The following is a 20,760-nucleotide window of genomic DNA, read 5'->3' as shown; positions in this document are numbered from 1 at the left end:
TTAAGTGTACAATTCAGTGGCAGTAATTACATCTACAATTCTGTACAACCATCACTACTATCTATTTCCAAAACTTTTCGTCAACAAGCAGTTTTAAACAAGTGATACAGATGTTGTCCATGTTCCTTCCCTTCCGCTTCCCATTGCTGCTTGTACCTGAATAAATCTGGAGTTCTGAGTGCAAGGAAGAATTGGTGGGTGGAGGGTGGGGGGGTGACAAATGGGCAGACAATCAACGTTGCATTGGTTGTAACATTTTCCAGGGTAAGTCTCCACTCAGCATATGAGTTTTGCATAGTGGGACGGAAAAGGGGTGATGTTTTAATAACAATGACTTTTCCACATTCTGGGAAGTGATGAAGAATTATGTTGGAGAATGTCTGTTCTTTAGTTTTAGAGAACACTGTTATAGCCTTTCTGGTTTCTTCTTGAGAAAATGAAGAACTGGGGTCCTTGAGTCTAGAGTAAGAGTAATTATGAAAGAAGTATCTGTTCTGATTTACACAGGGCCCAGCCGCATAGCAGAAGGCAGGGCCCAAGGAGGGAGGACCGAGAAACTCCAAGCAGGGACTTCTGACATTAGCTTTCACGTTTTCCTTTCCTACACTGAGATGCCCTTATAGTAGTTTGCATCAAGCATTCAGTAAATCTTGTCAACTGCATCCCAATGCCAGCTTTGTTCTGCAGTGCTTTGGGTAAAAACAGGAGTGCAGGAGTAGGTTAAGAAAAGCAGGCTGAAAAAACAATTTTGGATACCAAGAAATGATCAGTCCATTTAGGCAGATGTAGATAGAAATTGCTGGGGGCTGGAGGATTGGGAAGAAATGGGTAGTGACTTCCAATGGGTGTAGGGTTTTTTATTTTTTGAGGTGAAGGAAATGTTCTAATATTAGACAGTAGTGATGGTTGCACAACTCTATAAATATACCAAAGATCACTAGTTGTACACTTAAATCAGGCTAATTTTATGGTATCTAAATTATATTGCAATGAGGTTTTTTTTTTTAATTAAAAAAAAATAGAGACAAGGTCTCATTATGTTGCCCAGGCTGGTCTCAAACTCCTGGGCTCAAGTGATCCTCCCACCTCAGCCTCCCAAAGTGCTGCGATTACAGGTATGAGCCACCATGCCCAGCCTCAGTGAAGCTGTTTTTTTAAAAAAGTGATCATCAGCACAGCAGCCTGGAGCAGGAAGTAACCAGCAGCACTGAGCTATGCTGCTAAGATAGGGCAGCGGAGCCCAATGACTCCTTTGAAATACTAGTGCAGGTCTGTGCTTTCCAAGGTTATATAAGGTGAAAGAATAGGTTATGTTATTTGAATATTAAAGGAGATATTGATCCAAAAGTTTGGATAGCTTGGGGCTACTTGGTTATAACAATTGAGACCTTTCTCTACTCTGCTGTTCATGGTCCCTCAACTGCTTTCTTGGTTCCTAAGCTCTCACAAACAGAAAACTACACACACACACACACACCACGTTGCTTCTAATAGCGTTGTATCCTCTTCCCTTCTGAGGACAGCAGAAACGAGTGAATGCTAGAGCCAGGGTCCTCATGGAGCTGCACAACTAACAAGCCCTGGAACTCCCTACTGCCACTTCCACCACCTCCAGCTTTAGGATATCAGACTGAATGCTTCTCACTGAGAGGCAGAATGGCACGGTGGGGAAACATGGGCCCTGAAGCCAGACTACCAGGGTTCATGTCAAATCCCAGACCTACAAGTTACTAGCTATAACACCTAGGGCAAGTTATGTAGCCCCTCCATACTTCAGTTTACCCCTTGAATGATTGGGCTAATATTCATACCAACATATAGGAATGTTGTGAGAATAAAATTAATTTGTAAATATAAAACATTTAGAACTGAACCTAGCAAACAGCAGGCATACTAATAATAAGCACTGGGTATTATTGGTATTACTATTATATTATTTATAGTAGCATGCAATTTAGAATATCCTGCAATCTCCAGTGAATTTGTGAAGCATAAACATAGGAATCAATTGACTTGCAAATTGAAGAGAAAGAGAGTAGGTAAACTCATGGGTTATTTAGGACTATGCGTGGTACATGCTAGACAGTGATTTGCAAGAGACCAAAGAGGCCTATCTAGTCCGTAGCTGGATGCAAGGGACAATGGGAAGCCAGCTTGTGCTTCTTCGCTCACATCCCTGGAGAAAATCCGAACCAAAAACAAACAAACAATAACTCTCTTTTGGTCCTCTACCCAACCCTGCTTGATAAGAGCCATTAATTTATGTTTGTGTCACTTGGGACTCTTTGGGTTGCAAGTATCAGGAGTCCCAAATCAAAATAGCTTAAACAATTAACAACAACAACGAAGACTTTGTTTTACATAACTGACGATCTGAGGAAAAGTGCAAACTCAAGGTGAAAAGTCAGCTTAATACCAGGGCCAATTAAGATCACTAAGACTCAGTCTCCCCAGAAACCCACACTCCACCCCGTTCACCTTTCTGTGTTGTTTCCTTCCTATTACATCTTTTCCTCGTGGCAAGATGGCAACAGCACCTCTGCTTCACCCTACTCCATTCTCCTACGTACAAATCCAGTGAGAAAAAAATATGCAACCTAATTAAGTCTTGCCAAAAGCATCCTTGCACCTCATTGGCTCTGACCAGGTCCCATGACTGTCACTGAACTAACCTGGGTAGCCAAGTGGAGGACATACTTAGGATTGGCTGGAATCTCATTCTGAGGGTGCAGGGATGGAGTCAATACCATATGAACCACCTGAGCTCAGAGTGGGAAGGGGATGGTTTCCCAGGAGGGATTTGGGATTCTGTTTTATGGGTTGTGTGTCCTTCTATTCTGTTATACTCTGCTCTGCTCACAGGCTATCTTCCAAACCCTACTGTTTTATCTTAGGAGCAGGACAAAGCCGACAGGGAGAGAAATATTTCAGAATTAGAAGTACTTGTGATGTATGTAAGGAGGAGGGGACATAGCCAGGGAGAGGGTACCATTTCAGTAGATGCTGTGATGAAGTCCATCCTGGCAGATCTAACATGGTTTCTAGAGACTAAGGCAACAGATGAGTCAAGCTAGCAGTCATCACTGGGAAATTAACATGAAACGTACAAGAGTCAGAGAAGGTGGTTGAAAGACGGTAAAAGAAAATCCAGAAGTGGAAGAAACTGTGTTATGCAGAAGTGAAGCACTCCAAGAAGGAAAAGGGGTAATTGATACTAATTACAGCTGTCATGGCATGCCAATCTTAATATGCATGGACTCTTGCTCAAGATGCACTTGGATTTGAATGTTACCCACATGCATATGTCACCATGGCTGAATGCAGAAGTGGCCAACACTCAACATGCAGTATGGGAGCGTGGGAGTTACAAGAAGGGCCAGTAGTTTTGGGCACTTTTCTTTTCTCTTGGGAGCTTCCTTAGGAAAGTCTAGGTTCCCTTCACAGCTTCTGTTTTTAGAGAAATTGAGCAGACTTTTCAAAAGTCTTCACCCAGGACTTCTGGTTATAGCTCCAATATATGAAGAACTTAGAAGTGGTTACTTCCATCCTTATAATAAGAAAAAAGATGAACAAAAACTGAAAATCAATGACATTTCTTGGACCAATCAGAGAACTGAGGTCACGGGGCAAATTGCCACCCCTAAACCTGGAGAGAGGTAAATCCAGAAAGTTTATAGCTGAGATCTCCTTACCTGGAGCAGAGGCCACTGGGGCCATTTGTCAAAACACTTAAATGGTAATTTTGATAAATTTCTGGAGGCTGAATATGGACTATCAAGAGAGGGAGAAATTCCTGGGGATCACATTTTCATGGGCCTGACCTCCAGGAGCCCCACAGGTGGTGGAGAGCTGAGAAGGCACCCCTTACCCTTTTGATGGGGGAGGGGAGAGTAATCACCGATTACCAGAGCACTCCCCATGACAATACCGGGGCCAATTTTCCTAAGATTCAGCTGGGTGCGGTGGCTCATGCCTGTAATCCCAGCACTTTGGGAGGCTGAGGCAGGTGGATCACTTGAGGTCAGGAGTTCAAGACCAGCCTGGCCAACATGGTGAAACCTCGTCTCTACTAAAAATACAAAAATTAGCTAGGCGTGGTGGCAGGCACCTGTAATCCCAGCTACTCGGGAGCCTGTGGCAGGAGAATGGCTTGAACCCGGGAGGCGGAGGTTGCAGTGAGCCGAGATCACGCCACTGCACTCCAGCCTGAGTGACAGAGTGAGGTTCCATCTCAAAAAAAAAAAAAAAGAAAGATTACTAAGACTCATGCTTATGACTCCCAGGGTCAAAGGCTCACCAGAGCCTTATCCCACCGGGGGAAAGGGCATCTCTCCCATTCTAGGCTCCTCTAACCTTCGTGTCTCGTGTAAGGAGTGGGGGAAACAAGCCAGCAAACACTTGTGAAGGTCAGAGACTAGGGACACAGGCCCACTGAAAGGCTGAAGTTTAATAAGATTGCAGACCACTTCCCCTCCCCCACACCTTACCTCCACACCCACAGTGGATTCCAGCTGAAAGAGTGGCAATGTGCCTGGCTCTAAGGAAGGAGGACTTCTCAGGGAAGCTCAAAGACAACAGGGAGACAAAAACAAGGACACTAGAGGAAGTTAGCAGCCTCTGGCACCTACAGTCACAGCAAACATTCAACAGAACCTGACTTCTAGCCAGATTAGCATGAAACTTCACACTAGAGGCCTGTTTGCCTCAGTTTATATTTTCTAATACAGCATGTAACTTCCAATAAAAAAAATTATAAGGCATGCTAAATAGGTGAGGAAAAAACACATCTGAAGAGACAAAGCAAGTGTCAGAACTAGATTCGGATATAACACAGTTCTGGAATTATCAGATGGAGAATTTAAAATAACTGTGATTAATATGGTAAGGGCTCTAATGGGAAAAGCAGACACATCCAAGAGCAGATGGGTAATGTAAACAGAGAGAAGAAAAACTAAGAATCAAAAGGAAATGCTAGAAGCTAACAATGACACTGTGACAGAAATGAAGAATGCCTTTGATGGGCTCATCCAAAGACTGAACACAGCCAAAGAGAGAATCAGTGAGCTTGAACATAGGTCAATAGGAAGTTCCCAAACTGAAATGCAAAAAAGTCTTCAGTCGGTCAAGGACTTCAGAGTTTCACCCACTTTTGTCTTCGTGAAGTATTGTTAGGCGCTTGGACTACTGTGTCTTCTGACAATGAGTGATTGCTTTTGTAGGACTGCTGGTCTTAAAAGAGTTCAGGTCAGTACTCAGCTCTGCTCGGCAACCCCGGTAACATGCATGCACCCTCTCACCTACACAGTTCTGGCAGTCATTGCCCCATTGTTTCTTTTTTATGTATGTATGTATGTATGTATGTATGTATGTATGTATGTATGTATGTATTTATTTATTTATTGAGACGGAGTCTCACTCTATCGCCCAGGCTGGATTGCAGTGGTGCGATCTCGGCTCACTGCAAGCTCCACCTCCCGGGTTCACACCATTCTCCTGCCTCAGCCTCCTGAGTAGCTGGGACTACAGGCACCCGCCAACACGCCCGGCTAATTTTTTGTATTTTTAGTAGAGACGGGGTTTCACCGTGTTAGCCAGGATGGTCTCGATCTCCTGACTTCGTGATCCACCCGTCTCAGCCTCCCACAGTGCTGGGATTACAGGCATGAGCCACCACTCCTGGCCTATTTATTTATTTTTGAGATAAGGTCTTACTCTGTCACCCAGGCTGGAGTGCCATGGCACGATCACAGCTCACTGCAGCCTCAACCTTCCTGGGCTCAGGTGATCCCCCCACCTCAGCCTCCCAGGTAGATGGGACAATAAGCACACACCACCATGCCTGGCTAATTTTTTTGTATTTTTTGTAGAGGCAGGGTTTCGCCATATTGCTCAGGCTGGTCCTGAACTCCTGGGCTCAAGTGATCTGCCCACCCCAGCCTCCCAAAGTGCTGGGATCACAAGTGTCAGCCACTGTGCCCGGCCTTTCCCCAGTGTTTCTGATTGATCTATTCCTCAATAATCGAAAGCTAGGCCCAGGCACAGTGGTTCATGCCTGTAATTCTAATGCTTTAGGAGGCTGAGGTGAGAGGATTGCTTGAGACCAGGAGTTCGAGATCAGCCTGGGCAACATAATGAGACCTTCATCTCTATAAAAAAAATTTTTTTAATTGGCCAGGCATGATGGCATGCAGCTATAGTCCCAGCTACTCGGGAGGCTGAGGTGGGAGCATCACTTGAGCCCAGGAGTTTGAGGCTGCAGTGAACTATGATCGCACCACTGCACTCCAGCCTGGGTGACAGAGCAAGACCTTGTCTCAGTAAAATAAAATAAGGCTAGACAGCATTTAGGGGGAGGGGGCCAGCAACAGGCCCAGCATTGAGAAGGTCTGTCTGACATCATGCTGTGTTTTAGAGACAGATTCCAGTTGGGAAGTGACAGGTGAGTGTGAAGCTGGGCCTGAGCCATGAAGAATTGATATAGGAACAGGTTGTCGAAGCGGGGGCCCAGTTGGGCAGTAGGTGGGGGTGTAATCTCACAAACGAGGGAGAATCCAAGTTGTCAGAATGGGGTAGACTGACAAAGACTGGATCAGTCTAGCAACAATGGTGAGTGACTTCCAGTGGAGTCCCACCCATACGGATATCCTGGAGCTCCTCAGAATCCCCCTGCCTGCTTGATGCAAGACCTTACCAGAGCCCGAAGGTCAGGGTGGACCAGAGTCTTGGATTGCCTCCAGTGCTACTGACAGTGGAGGAAGGATTACTTTTATATGTCAGCTTGGCTAGGCTGTGGTACCTAGCTGTTTGGTCAAATAGCAGTCTAGATGTTGCTGCAAAGACATTTGTAAGATGTGTCATCCAATTAGTTGAAGGCCTACAGACCAAAGAGCGAGGTTTCCAGAAGTAGCAACATCAATTCTGCCTCAAGACTGCAACATAGAAACTCTGCCTGAGTCTCCCACCTGCCAGCATGGCCTACAGACTTCAGACTGCTCCATCATTACCACTTACTTAAAATCTCACTCTCTTATGGGTTCTGTTTCTCTAGAGAAGTGAAATACAGTGTCTCTGCAAGTTCATTGACAGGAAAGAGTTGCTATAATGTAAACCCACATTTTTAACCAAAGGATATATATATTTTTTTCAGTGAAAAACAATCATTCCACTTATCTGGCAGTGATAGCCACAAGAAGTATATACTTCATCCAACTTTGCTGCTTTTCATTAATTCTCAGCTTTATATAGTTGCAACGCGATGTTGCCCTTTGACATGTTAGCATTAAAATTAACACTTATTTTTGAAGAAGTCGTCATAACCCTGGCAAACCATTTCTAACTGCAGTATGTGAGGTCTCCTGCATCTTAAATGGCTTGTGGAGGCACCTCTGGAAATAGTCAATTGCCTGTGGAAACCAGCAAACCAGGGCCAGTCACAAACCACAATTACACTTGCTCAACCGCTTGTGGAGCCAAACTGATGGAGCTGAAACTTCATTTTTGCTTCTGCTTTTTGCTTTGATTTGATTTTTAGAAAAGAAAGAAAAATATAAGATGCTACTATCTGAGAATCTCAGCAACATGCTGGCAGATCTCAGTGCCCCCTCACTCTCAAAGTATCTCTCCTGCCTGGAGCTCACAGAAGGCTTCCTCCTTGGTGGACGTGATCATATATTACTTCTCAGACTCCATGTTAACTGAAGTCTGGTGTGGATGGCTTTCGTACCTCAGTGCGATGGAGTGTTTTATCATTTTCTGTTTGTTTGGCCTGTTACCAGGCTGTAGAGCAATGGCGCGATCTCAGCTCACTGCAACCTCCACCTCCCAGGTTCAAGCAATTCTCCTGCCTCAGCCTCCCGAGTAGCTGGGACTACAGGCGCGCGCCACCACGCTCTGTTTGTTTGTTTTTGAGACAGGGTCTCGCTCTGTTGCCCAGGCTGTAGTGTAGTGACAAAATCAGAACTCACTGCAGCCTTGACTTCCCCGGCTCAGGTGATCGTCCTACCACAGCCTCCTGAGTAGATGGGACTACAGATGCACACCACAAGGCTTGGCTAATTTTTGATATTTTTTGGCCAGAGATGGGGTTTTGCTATGTTGCTCAGGCTTGCTTCAACTCCTGAGCTGAAGCCATTTATTTGCTTGCCTTGGCCTCCCAAAGTGCTGAGATTACAGGCATGAGCCACTGCACCAGGCCATTCACAGCTTCCTTCACTGGAAGATGTGTTTCTGTTTTTGTTGTTATTTCAAACCAAACAGCTTTGTTAATTTAGGAAGTTTCCAGTTGTGCGGCCCCTACACACCAGATACTATGAACACACATTGGAGGCAAACACAAACAACTATACAGCAACAATAGAACATGTGTCTAAAATAAATTTCTAACAATGTATCTTTTAATAGTTAGACTCATACTTTATTTTGACAAATTTAAGATAGAAAAATATCATAATGTGAATATAGCAGTTGCTCTTTTGGTAACATGGTTTGGGATGTGCAGTGCAACTTGAAAGGACTTGCTTTACAGGTGGTCCCTCTTCTGGCTGGGTTTCAGTTAATTCTGAATTATATTCCAGCCATTGCATTTGCTTGAAAGAATATTGGACACAGTAAAAAAAAAAAGAACAGGTTAGGCATTCAATAATAAATATTATAAAGCAATGAACCAAAACAACTTTTAAAATAATTACTAAAAGCAAACTTCAGACTTCATGATTAAAGCTAAGAACTCATATTTTCAAAATAGCTTTAACAGTTTCCAACAATATATAATACAATAATAAGACACTTATTTTTAAAAAACGAGTAGAATCAGAGTAAATATGATATTTCAGATGACTATAAACAGTAAACATCAATTCAGTATATTTATATATCATTTCAGCAATATACTCTTTGCCCAGCTGGCGATAAAAACTGTAGTTCTGTCATCAAAAAATGCATCCCTGAATGTCATCTTTGAACTTACTAAGTGCTGTCATCATTTCTACACTCCATCTTTGGAGGGGGTGGCTTAGGGACTCTTGGTACATGCAGATATCTAGTTATGGTTATGATGACAAAAAATAAATGTGCCAGGAGTCTGAAGCAGAAACCGTGGCCTTACTTTGTTAAGTACCTTCACATTCTTTTGTCTCTGTGATGCCTCAGGTGAAGTCACACTAAATAATTCACACAGGTGCTAATTTTGTTGCTCTGTGTCAGTACCTTTCAGCTTCTTTCTTTTCTTCCCTTTCCCACTCCTCAAAGAATAAAACGGGGAGGCCTCTCATTAAAACATGTCATTTCTAACATATAAGTGTATGCACATAGGTACATACATGCATCTCCTCCTCAAGGACTGGGTAACTCCTCGTTTTCTATCAAATAATCCTTCTTCATATACCTGGTTCCCCTAACCAACCTCCACACCTCGAGGTAAGCATCTTTTAACGACCTCCTTCTCCCTTCTTCAGACCTCCCAGCCACCAGCGGGACTCCTCGGGGGCTGCCCCTGACCTCTTGCCTGCTCTGCTGAACAGGGCCACCTGCTGCCTCCCCACCTTCTGACCGGCCATTTCCTCCCTCCCAGGGCAGCTCCTCCATCACGAATGGCAGCTGGTCTCCACTTAGCTGCGCCTCCTCTCCCCCAGGCTGGGCCTCCAGGTCCTCGTAGTTGCTTTGCTTTCTGGTCTCCATGAACTTGGCCACACAGTAAATGATGGAGCCCAGGGTGTTCACCACCACGCCGGCAATGAACAGAGAGGTGGGCTCCACGTCGCTGAAGGCCACCATGCCCACTGTGATGGTGGCGATGCTCTTCACCACGCCCACAAAGCTGGTAGTCACGGCCGAGTTGATGTAGGTGCAGTGCAGCGTGGTGAAGTTCATGGCGCAGCCGATCAGGATGCAGGCCACGAAGATGCAGACCATGGCCGGGTCCTTCCAGCCCGGGAAGGTCCAGGCGTGGATGGAGTCGGTGCTGGCGAAGGAGCAGATGACCAGCAGCGGGGTGGCAGAGACGGCGATGACGTACTGAGCGGTGAGCGGCCCGTGCTCGGTGTCTGCGCTGGCCTTCTGGATGAGCACCAGGTAGGCAGCGTGCACCAGCACCGCCAGCACTCCCGTGACGTACCCGATGGGGTCGCCCGTCAGGTCGCCGGCTCCTGAGGCGCACGAGGAGGACGGCCGAGCCCAGGCGGGAAGGAAAAAGAGAGAAGACAGCAGGTTGGCGTGGGCCGGGACCCACGGGGAAAACGCGTCGGGTAGGAAAGGAGACTGGATTGGCGCCCCAGCTCTGCCCACCGGATTCCTGAGTGACAGACGCCCGCCGTCCCTCGGCCGCCCGCGTCAAATGCGACAGCCAAACTCAGTCAGTGCTCAGAGCACCTTCCCGCCATATCCCCGGGTCACCCCATCTTCCCCTGTCCACGACAAAGGCCCCGGAGAGCGCAGATGCCCTCGGGGCAGGTGCTGTGGCTTCCGCGAGCTGGCACCGAGGTCACTCGGGCGCGTGGTACCTGCACCCCGCAGCCCCTGCCCCGTGGGGCACCCAAGGGAGAGGGAGCCCCAGCCAGTGGCCAGTAACCCCGAGTGGGCCAGGCGGGTGGGGAGAACGCCTGTCCTGGCCCCCAGTGAAGCTTCCCCCTGCCCAGGCTCTCGTCTCGCTTAGCACCTGGGTCGTCTGCCTCAGGGCCGTAGCCCCCTGCGCAGCACGAGACACCCCGCAGTAGCCCCGGGAACCTAAGCTTCACCCCCATCCCCCACCTCCATTCCAGCCCCTCGTGACCCAAGGAAGTTCACGGCCCCCTCCTTCCGGCTTGGTCCAGGCTTGGAGGACTCCAGCTCCCAGGCTCAGGCGGCCCTCCCACCTCTCCCGGAGAATGGGGTGACAGGGGAAGACCAGGAGAGGGGGCGACAGGAAGGGCGATGCCGGGTGAAGCAGGGGCGAGGGCCGGAAGCCAGGACATTAGGGGGCAGGGGGACTTGGTGGGGCGCTGGGGAGCTCGCTGGGTCTCCGAAGTCCCTTTTGCGAGCTGAGCGACCACTCTCAAAGCTCTCCGCCTCTCTCTGCCTCAGTCTCCCCATCTAGAAGTGAGGTCGTTGCACTCAGTGATCCCCGCGGTCTCTGCCCGACGGAGCGGGGTGGGTGGGGTCGGCTGGGGGTCGGCGCGGGGCCCGCTCACCTGCCAGGGCGGCGCCGCAGGTGGTGATGAGCACCGCCGCCAGCACCCCTGGCGAGGGCGCGCCGTTCTTGAGCACCAGGACGCCGATGAGCATGGTGACCAGGGGCAGGCAGCGCTTGAAGACCACGTACATGGGCAGGCTGAGGCCGCGCAGGGACCAGAGCGTGAGGCTGGACTGCAGCGTGGAGAGCACCGCGACCCCCGCGAATGAGCGCGCCAGGCTCAGACCGAAGGGGGGCACGGCGATGAGCCCGAGGCGCCGCAGCAGCTCCAGGCTCAGCGCAGCGGTGGAGCTGGTCAGGCACTGCACCAGGGTCAGGAAGGAGAACTGGTAGCGGCTGATGAGGAACTTGAGCAAGATGTTGAGGGAGCCCGAGAAGACCCCGTGTGCGATGGCCACCGAGATGCCCAGCACGCGGCCCCGGCACAGCTGCCGCATCGCGCCGGCCTCGCCGCACCCAGCGGTGGCGGAGCTCCGCGACCTGCGCGCGAGGAGCCTGGAGGAGCGGAGTGAGGGCGGCGGGGGCGCCCGCCCAGCGCGGCGGCGAAGGGCAGGGGGCGCCGGCTGGGCTGCAGAGGGCAGCTCTGGCCAGGCGTTCTCGCGGTTCGGCAGCTCTGCGTCCGACTGCCCCGCAGCTCCGGGGAGGCAGTGACGAGGGCGGGGGACTCCGAAAAGTGGCAGAGGTGGCGGGGGGGCCGGTCTGAGAGGAGTGGCGGGAATCCTAGCGACAGCTATTCGTAAGTGGGTGATGAGCCGCGGTGGGTTGTGTCCCGCGCGGTTTCACCGTCAGGGAAGACGCTCTGCGGAGGGAAGCGGGCGGCTGGGCGCCCCGGGGCTGCTGCCGCAGGGCGGGAAGGGGGCTCTTGGAGCGCGGCGCCCCTCTCCCCCCAACACAGAGCCAGCGGCTCTCGCTTGCCCCTTCCTCCCGGCCGAGGGGCTTGAGTTGGAGGGATCGGGACACAGCTAAAGATTTTAGAAACAGCGCATCAGGATCGAGCGCCGTTTATTGGTCGCAACAAGTGACTGCGCCCCCAGCCCCCTCGCCCCGGAGCTGCAGCGGGTTTTTCCACCCACTGTCCCTCCCGGTGCAGCGGCGGGACCTTGTCCAGCTGCCCGCCAGGGAAGCGAAAACCGTCGGTGCCGGCGGGCCCCCGAAGCTCCCGATCCCGGCGCCGACGCCCGGGCATCGGAGGAGGAACCCGCGGCCCGGGGCGCTGTCCAGAGGGTGCCTCGGAGCCCGGAAGCTGGCTCCTTCCGGTGCCAGGCCACGCGCACCGCTCTCCGCTCGTCTTCCAGAGAGGGTCCCGGGATTATGCGCGCAGCTCCGGGGAAGCTTTCAGGGGGTTCAGTGGTCTCGCCCAGCAGCGGAGCCTGGTGGCGGGGACACACATTCGAATTGAGGCAAAGATGTAAATAAGCAAACGCGCAGAAACGAAGTCACTACGGCGAGTAGCCACCACCAGGAACCGAGGAGCTCGGGGGCGACGCTTCCCGAAGCGTGAGAGGAGAGGCTGGCTGCGCTCGCAGAATAGGGGAGTAGATGGGGAGGGGGCGGGAACCCGGGGCCCCTCACTCTGCAAGGAGACTCCGCGTAGCGTTCTCTGGATACAGGGAAATGATCCCAGGGAACCCTCACCCTGCGGGACCGTCGTGGGTTGCTTTCGGAAGCAGGACAACCCGGAGGCGGAGGGCGGGGAGAGTCACCACCTCCCTGGGCCAGGGTTCACACCTTTGCACCGCAGGACTTGTGAACTGTGTGTTTCATATATGACTAAGAGAAAAAGGGAATTCTAATTTTGGAGAGGGAGTAAGGCTTCGGTGACTCTTTGTTCTGAATTCAGTTCCCTGGAAAGTAACTCGCGCGGACCTGTGGTTAAATCAGCAGCAGCCAAGGGTTTCGCTCAGCCGAGGTAACCGTTAAGCGCCAGACAGTTTGGTTTTCAGGCGATTTGAAATTTGTGGCCTTGGCCAGGGTTTGGCTATAAGGGAAAGGTTCGAGATCGCTGCGCTCCAGCACCCCTTTCGTTCACCGCCAGTAGTTTATTTCTCTTAGCCCCGGGGATCGCAACCTCCTAACATTTTAACGCTGCATCACGTTGCCTTAATAGACAGGATCCATTTCTCTCGCGGTTCTTCTGTTTTCTGCCTCTTACTTCCACCTCTGTGCAGAACGCGACACTTCAGCCAAAATGTTGAAGTCGTGATTTACCGCAACAGGGGAAGAAAAAAAATTACAGCAGGGATCAGCAGCATCACAGCAGCCCTTCATTTGGGCCAGCATTTGGGGCTCTGGATGCTCACTTTGGTGAGCTCTAGAGAGTTTGGTTTCAACCAGTCCACCAGCTCATGTGCCCGGCGCCTAGGAGGGCCACCTCCCTGCTCCCGACAGGTGGGCACTCAAAAAGTTTGTGAATGGCCCAGGGTGCCAACTTTCCAGGAATAGCTGGAAAGCATTATACTGAAACACGTGCTTCCGGTTCTCTGGGGAGCCTTGGTTTTTGTTGCTAAAACTTGTGGTTACACACTATTAGCTGTTTAAGTGACTCTGTTTTTGTAGAGTTAATGTTATTTAGGAAATAATGAAGTCTGAAGCACCAGTTCAAATTATGTGTATGTGTGTGGTATAACTGTATATTCAAACTATATTGATTAAAAACTCTGAAAATTAACTTTTTGCAGACATCAGCAAATAACAAATTTCTGCTTCTAGAGACTATTCCAATGAAAGTATGGCTGCTTTAAGCCATCCTAAGTGCATATTATTAATATACAGAAGTGGCTGCACAGACCTACTTTTGGAATGATTCATTTCTGCCCGCAATTATAATTGCATCCATTTGTGATACTAACATTAGATAAAAGATTTGGGGCTGATTCAGCTATCTTACTCTTCTCATTTAGGCAAGACAATTTAGCTTAATATTTGAAACCTACAGAGGCATAAAACTGCACATTTTCTCCACTTTGTTGCATATAATTCTTTTGGAAAGAAAAAAACCCTAACCCCCATCTCCCACAAAACCAGATACTAGATGAGCTCCTTTTAAAAATTATGAAAAATTAAGAATACCATGTTTAGCAAGGTTAAATGATCTAGATGAACAAAAATGCAGATCTAAAGGTCAAATAGCTATTTGACCTATTGGTATCAGGGTACCAAGGGTCTAGACTCAAGCACATCACCTTTGGAGCTACTTAATAAATATTAATGACATTAAATAAATCCTTTAGTTTATCCATTCATTAAAAAAACATATAGTACAAGTATTTTGTGCTAGGTACTCTGTTAGCCACAGAGGACTCAAAGATGAACACAGCGCCTTCATCCTTACCAACAGTGGGATTGTGTGGCAGAAAAAGGGGGAGCGCCAGGAGGGCAAGTACATCAGCTTGACAGCAGTAGCAGAGAAAGCTTCCTGGAGAAAGAATTACAGTCTCTCTGAAAACTTATTTCATTATTTCTAATTATAAAAGTAACACATGCTCATTGTGGTACATAAAAGAAAAACAAATTTATAAATAAGTAAACGTGGTCTCTTCAGTGTTCACCATCCCCAACCCTACTACACAGAGTTTGCTGTGTTCAGTGTGGAACCTTTCAGTCTTTTTTGTATGTATGTTTTTACACACACAAACTCCCCCTTTAAAAAAATAACAAAACTAGGATATCATATATATTTGTCCATAATTTCCTACTTTAAAAAGCGTATTATGGTAATTCGCCTTCTAGATAGTCTCCAGTGATACCCGCTTCCTGGTATTCACACCCTTATGTTAACTCCTCCCACGCTGTACCAGGGTTGGTCTGTGTAGCTAACAGAACCTGGCAGAAGTGATGGAGGTCACTCCTGACTTTAGGTTATAAAACACTGAGGCTTCCATCTTGTATGTCCTTTTTTCTCTTGTATCATTGAGTCTGGGGAAGCCGAATGCCACACTGTAGGGACATTCTGCCTATGGAGAGTCCCATGTGGTTGAGTAATTGAGGCCTGATAACCATGTAAATAGCTGCGATGTCATAAGAAAACCTGAGCTCAAACAACTCAGCTGTTTCTGGATTCCTGACCATAGAAACTGTGAGATGATAAACGTGTTGTTTTAAACTACTAAGTTTTGGAGTGATTTTTTACATAGAAATAGCATATTTTTTCAAATGACTTATTCTTTTCAATAACTGTCCTACAGTATAACCTTTCTGTAGACAGGCATTTGGGTTTTACCAAACGATGTAATGAATACCCTTGGACATAGCCATACTTCTACAGGTTATTTTGGGAAAGGGGGAGAGAGGGAATCCTAGAAGTGGAATTGCTGAGTCAAAGGGTAATTTAAAATTTTGGCCGGGTACGGTGGCTCACACCTGTAATCCCAGCACTTTAGGAGGCCAAGGCAGGCAGATCACTTGAGGTCGGGAGTTCAAGACCAGCCTGGTCACCATGGTGAAACCCTGTCTCTACTAAAATTACAAAAATTAGCCAGGTATGGTGGCGCGTGCCTGTAATCTCAACTGCTCTGGAGGCTGAGGCAGCAGAATCACTGAAACCAGGAGGTGGAGTTTGCCTTGAGCCGAGATCATGCCGCTGCACTCCAGCCTGGGTAAAAGAGTGAGACCCCATCTCAAAAATAATAACATAAAATAAAATCAAATCTTGATTTATTGCCAAATTGCCTTCTAAAAAAGCATATGGGTTCTCACTTTAACCAATACTAGATATTATCAATATTTTTAATGTTTGCCAAACTGATAAGCAAAAATAAAGAGATCTCATTTTTAATTTGCATTTATCAGTGAGAGAGTCTGACTGAAACTTTTTGAAATGTAGTAAACATTTGTCTCTCCACTTCTGTGATTTATTGATATCCTAGTCCAATTTTTGTTTGGTTGTCTTCTTAGTGTTTTTTTTTTTTTTTTTTTGAGACGGAATTTCGCTCTTGTTGCCCAGGCTGGAGTACAATATCTCGATCTCAGCTCACTGCAACCTCTGCCTCCAGGGTTCAAGCGATTCTCCTGTCTAGGCCTCCTGAGTAGCTGGGACTACAGGCGTGCACCACCACATTCAGCTAATTTTTTATATTTTTAGTAGAGATGGGGTTTCACCATGTTGGCCAGGCTGGTCTCAGACTCCTAAATTCAGGTGATCCACCTGCCTCGGCCTCCCAAAGTGCTGGGATCACAGGCGTGAGCCACCATGCCCAGCCTTCTTAGTGATTTTTAAGAGCTCTTTGTAAAGTTTGGCTATTAACCATCCATTCTATATATCCTTTTGTTATGTTCTCTTTTAGCTTTGCTAGTGATGTGTTTTGCAATTTTAATTTTTGTATGTTGTCAATCTTATTCTTTAGTTATTTAATGGGACTTTTATTTATTTTTATTTATTATTATTATTTCTTGAGATGGAGTTTCGCTCGTTATCCAGGATGGAGTGCAATGTTGCAATCTCGGCTCACTGCAGCCTCCGCCTCCTGGGTTAAAGCAATTCTCCTGCCTCAGCCTCCCAAGTAGCTGGGATTACAAGCACTCGCCACCATGCCTGGCTAATATTTTGTAGTTTTAGTAGTGATGGGGTTTCACCATGTTGGCCAGGCTGGCTTCAGGTGATCCGCCCACCTTGGCCTCCCAAAGTGCTGGGATTATAGGCTTGAGCCATCACACCCAGCCTAATGTGACTTTTAAATGATGGGTAAGAATTTCCCAAGCCAAGAGCAGGGCAGTCCAGGCACATGGACCAGCTGAAAACCTGCAACACTTACATGAGGAATTTGTGAGCACACTGGTTGTGTGTGAAGAGAAGCAGTACTGCAGACAGAGACAAGGGCTATCCCCAGAGGACGCTGGCTGCTTGGTTAGTAAGCTTGAATTTTTTCCCATAGGTAATCCTATAAGCAGAGAAAGGTTTTATACTGAAATTGATGTAATCAGATTGCATTTGAGATCCGTCTCCGGCAGCTGTGTTGAGGAGGATGGCTCTGAGGACACAGAACTGGAAACAGACACACCATTTAGGAAGCTGCTGCAATTGTCCAGAGAAAAGCTAATGATGGCCTGAACTGGGGCAATGGTGGTTGGACTGAGGGGAAGAGATATAAGGGAGCAGTGTTTAGGGGGTAAAAAGGATCTCAATCGATGTATGTAGAGAAGTGGGAGTAAGGGAAGGACCAAGGATGGTGTTTAGGTCTTTAGCTTGACCCAAATGGATCTTTTATAACAGCTTGACTTTTGACAACAAATGAAAAGGCGTGTGTAGGAGTAAAAGCTGGGTTAGTAGGTAAGTGAGTTTGGTTGGAACAAAATGAATGCAAAGCCTTGTGGGAAACCCAGGTGGGGAAGGTAGGTGTACAGATCTGGGAATATTCAGCATTAACATGAAAGTAAAAAACATTTAAGTGGATCAGCATATACGAGGAGAAGCCTGTTAAGAAATTCGAGTTCATTTTTGGAAGAGCCAAATTATTGCTAAGATACACAGTTAAGAAGTGCCAAAGGCAGAAAGGATAGCTGACTCTCAGCCTGGATCTCCCTGGGCGTGATGGACCTTGGTAGGGTCACTCCAGACTAAGGCTCAGCTTAGCTCTTGAGACTTGGAAACTCAATTCTGTCAATTCTGTCAGGAATAATCAGGATCTACTCACCAGAGAGTTCTACATCTTAACTATTTCTCAGTGTGCTAATTTCTGTTACTCCTAAGAAAAGGAGGCTATGTGGCAGGACCATGGGTTTGGATTCAATCATTCCAGATTTCAAATTCGTTTCATTATTTTTTGGCTATTATGACTCCTGAGAACGTTGGCTTCCTTGTCCTGAAAACAAGGAGGGCTACCTTGCAGGGATGTTATAGAGATTAAAAGTGGTAACATATATAAAGCATCTCACACAGTGCCCTGACCACAAATCAGTAACTGAGTTCCCTTTTCCTTTATCCACTCTAAAGAGTGCTGTTCTGTCACTGCAGGTGTAGGAGGGGCTTGTGGGGAGGCAGACAAGATGAAAGCTAAGAGCTCAGCAGCCAGGACACAAATGCTGATTTCCCAACCCGGAAAGAATGACTGGTCATCCTCTGAAGTCCAAAAGCTGCTTAGCTTGTGAGCTACCAAGGATTCAAAAATCTTGCATATTGTCTTTCAGGATAGAATCCAGGTCTGCTCCTGAGAGTTTTCCAATTCTAGTTCCAGGGAACCAACTAGATAAGCATTCACCCACTCTCATATTGATAGACTCCAAGAACCTGAGTTGTGTATTATGAAGCCAATGATCTAAATATCTCTAACACCCCTGGAATAGAGGGAAAAAAAATAAATCAAGGGAGAGGTTAGTTTTTAAATTACAAGTCTTTGTTTCGAAAGATACGTGATAGAACATTTTGTTAATGAAATCTCTTGCATTCTAGAAGGAAAGGGAATAATTTCATTTCATTGTAAATATTACTTGGGTTAGACGTTTTTTGAGACAAGGTCTGTCACCTAGGCTGGAATGCCTTAGTCTGGTCACTGCAGCCTCAACTTCCCAGGATCAAGTGATCCTCCTGACCTAGCCTCCCGAGTATCTGGGACTACAGGCGTGTGCCACCATGTCTGACTACTTTGGGTTGGATACTTTTAAGGGTCTATCACAAATTCTGCTGACACAGAGAACACCCATTGTAGACCCACTTTTACTGACCACACCTTGGTGTAATGCCATTAGTTCATATAGAGGCAAGCAGCAAGAAAAAAGGCTGTCAAACTCATCAGTGTGACAACTCTAAGGATGTGGTTAAGCACCATGTTCATTGCAGTGCACTTAGGTTAAGCAGTGTCCTCTTTATGGGACCTCTCAAAAACAATCTGTATTGCTGATTTAAGAACCAAAAAAAAGCTGGGCACTGTGGCATGTACCCGTAGTCCCAGGTAATTGGGAGCCTGAAGTGGAAGGATGGCTTGACCCTAGGAGTTCAAAACCAGTTTTGGGCAACAGAGTGAGGCCCCATTCTCAAAGAATGGAAAAAAAAAAAAAAAAAGAACCAAAAAGAGTTGTATTTTCTCTGAGACCATTCATGTAACTAATAGTTGCTGAGCCCCTTCTGTTGCCTGTGCCAGGCAGGGTGGTAGGGCCAAGCCTGGCACAAGGACAGAGTCTGCCCTCTAGGCTATAGGCACTGAAATGTGTAACTAATCAGATTTCTTATTTATGAAGCTAGAAACCTTAGCAGCAAATCTTTGGCCCAGTCAGTAGTAACTTTACAGGACTTTGAGATATGTATACTCAAGCCCCACTCTTAGCTCCACTTTCTGTCTTTGGTTCCACTTCTTAATTTATGCTGTTTTGTTTTTATATCTTAAGCTGTCTTAAATTTTTTCTGCAACAAGTAAACAAGGAAATCTATAAAGAAGATAATATACATATATTTTAGTTTATTTTTGCTCTGATTATTATGAGCATATTTTGTTCTTTAAAAAGAACTTCAGAATTATAATCTTTGCCATTTATAGCATATCTTAATATTATGTAGAAAATATAAGTGTTATGCAAAGTAGTTTGTTTTGCTGATTTTTTCTTCTTTAACTGACTTTTTTTGTTTTTTTTTTTTTTTTCAGTTCATCTGCACCTAGAGCTTTTTCAAGAAAACTTAGGGAGGTGGCAAGGAGCATGTATAGCAGTACTTAGGCCTGGTTTCAAAGGCAATAGCTAGAAGCCTTAGTAGGACCTAAAACTTTTTGTTTAATTGACAGTTTGAAAAATTTTTGATATTAGAGAAGTAGGAAGACAAAATTATAGAATCATGGGTACAATATCTAAAAATATGTGAATAAATGCTAAAAAAAAACCAAAAAAACAAAAAACAGTGAGCTCTTAGCTCACAGCATTCCACGTTCTTAAAAACAGGGTACCAGTCCTTGAGATAATCTCATTCAGTCTATGTGTCAAGCACTGAGTAGATGCTCAATAAACAGCTACTAAATAAAAGAATAAATTAAATATATTCTAGTGTCCTGTTACTGAACCACAGATATATCTATATTATACATAGTAATGTATTCACATATACAATGTATTAGAAAGAGCAGTCTTTTTGGGGAAGTTATAAAGTGATAAATGATCAATAGACACGGTTTATTTATCACAGCAGTGATTATATTTTACATTAAAAATGACAAATTAAAAATGAAATATATCACTATCTATATAAGTATAATCTACTTATCTCCCATATTTTAATCCATTTGATGACCCAGAGACTACATTTTAATAGATATTACAAGATATACCATAACATTAATTATTTCTTAGAATTTTAAGAAATATGGCTTATGTATCTATCAGGCTTAACGAGTGAGCCAAAGTCTTTATCAGCTCCCTCAGAACTGATTCCAGGGTAAATTGGAAAGATTTGAAATCTGAATAGCATATAAAAGCATAATGTCTATGTTTTCCATAGTTAATTTATTTGCTGTTAGGCAGTTCTTCAGCCAACATCCTCTGTTTCTGACCAAAGTAATGTATCTCAAGCAGGAATAGTAAGACAGGCAGGGTCATAGATCTTTATTGTTTCATCCCAAGAACAGTCAGCAACCTAGAAAACAAAAATGAAGTAAGAAGAAATGTATTTAGACATACAAAAA

General features: G+C 46.3%; 2 protein-coding genes across 6 annotated transcripts in view; both read right to left on the bottom strand.

Annotated features, from left to right (window-relative positions):
• Positions 1–8,391: 8,391 nt before the first annotated feature.
• On the bottom strand, positions 8,392–12,405 carry SLC35D3 (solute carrier family 35 member D3). Its single transcript, XM_055265118.2, has 2 exons — positions 11,163–12,405; positions 8,392–10,142 (listed from the first exon to the last, which is right to left on the bottom strand). The coding sequence occupies exons 1-2, from the start codon at positions 11,599–11,601 to the stop codon at positions 9,331–9,333; spliced, it is 1,251 nt and encodes a 416-aa protein (XP_055121093.1). The 5' UTR covers positions 11,602–12,405; the 3' UTR covers positions 8,392–9,330.
• A 7,845-nt stretch (positions 12,406–20,250) lies between these two features.
• The window catches only part of PEX7 (peroxisomal biogenesis factor 7), a 93,718-nt gene continuing 93,208 nt past the window's right edge, over positions 20,251–20,760 (bottom strand). For 4 of the 5 annotated variants that reach the window (XM_063622368.1, XM_055265131.2, XM_063622376.1 and 1 more), the window contains one exon: positions 20,251–20,711. In XM_063622368.1, coding sequence (XP_063478438.1) covers positions 20,643–20,711 — 69 coding nt within the window. In that variant the 3' untranslated portion in view covers positions 20,251–20,642. The remainder of the gene's footprint in view (positions 20,712–20,760) is intronic. The other variant, XR_010116859.1, reaches the window with a different exon arrangement.

This window comes from Symphalangus syndactylus, chromosome 2 (genome assembly GCF_028878055.3).
Source record: "Symphalangus syndactylus isolate Jambi chromosome 2, NHGRI_mSymSyn1-v2.1_pri, whole genome shotgun sequence".
Taxonomy (NCBI): Eukaryota; Metazoa; Chordata; class Mammalia; order Primates; family Hylobatidae; genus Symphalangus; species Symphalangus syndactylus.
This window is presented reverse-complemented; position numbering and strand designations above follow the sequence as displayed.

Excerpts from the sequence above, each read along its gene's own strand:
- SLC35D3 (XM_055265118.2), bottom strand. The coding sequence starts at position 11,601 with ATGCGGCAGCTGTGCCGGGGCCGCGTGCTGGGCATCTCGGTGGCCATC. Across the intron at positions 10,143-11,162 it reads CTGCGGCGCCGCCCTGGCAG|GAGCCGGCGACCTGACGGGC; the intron begins GTGAGCGGGCCC and ends CGTGCGCCTCAG.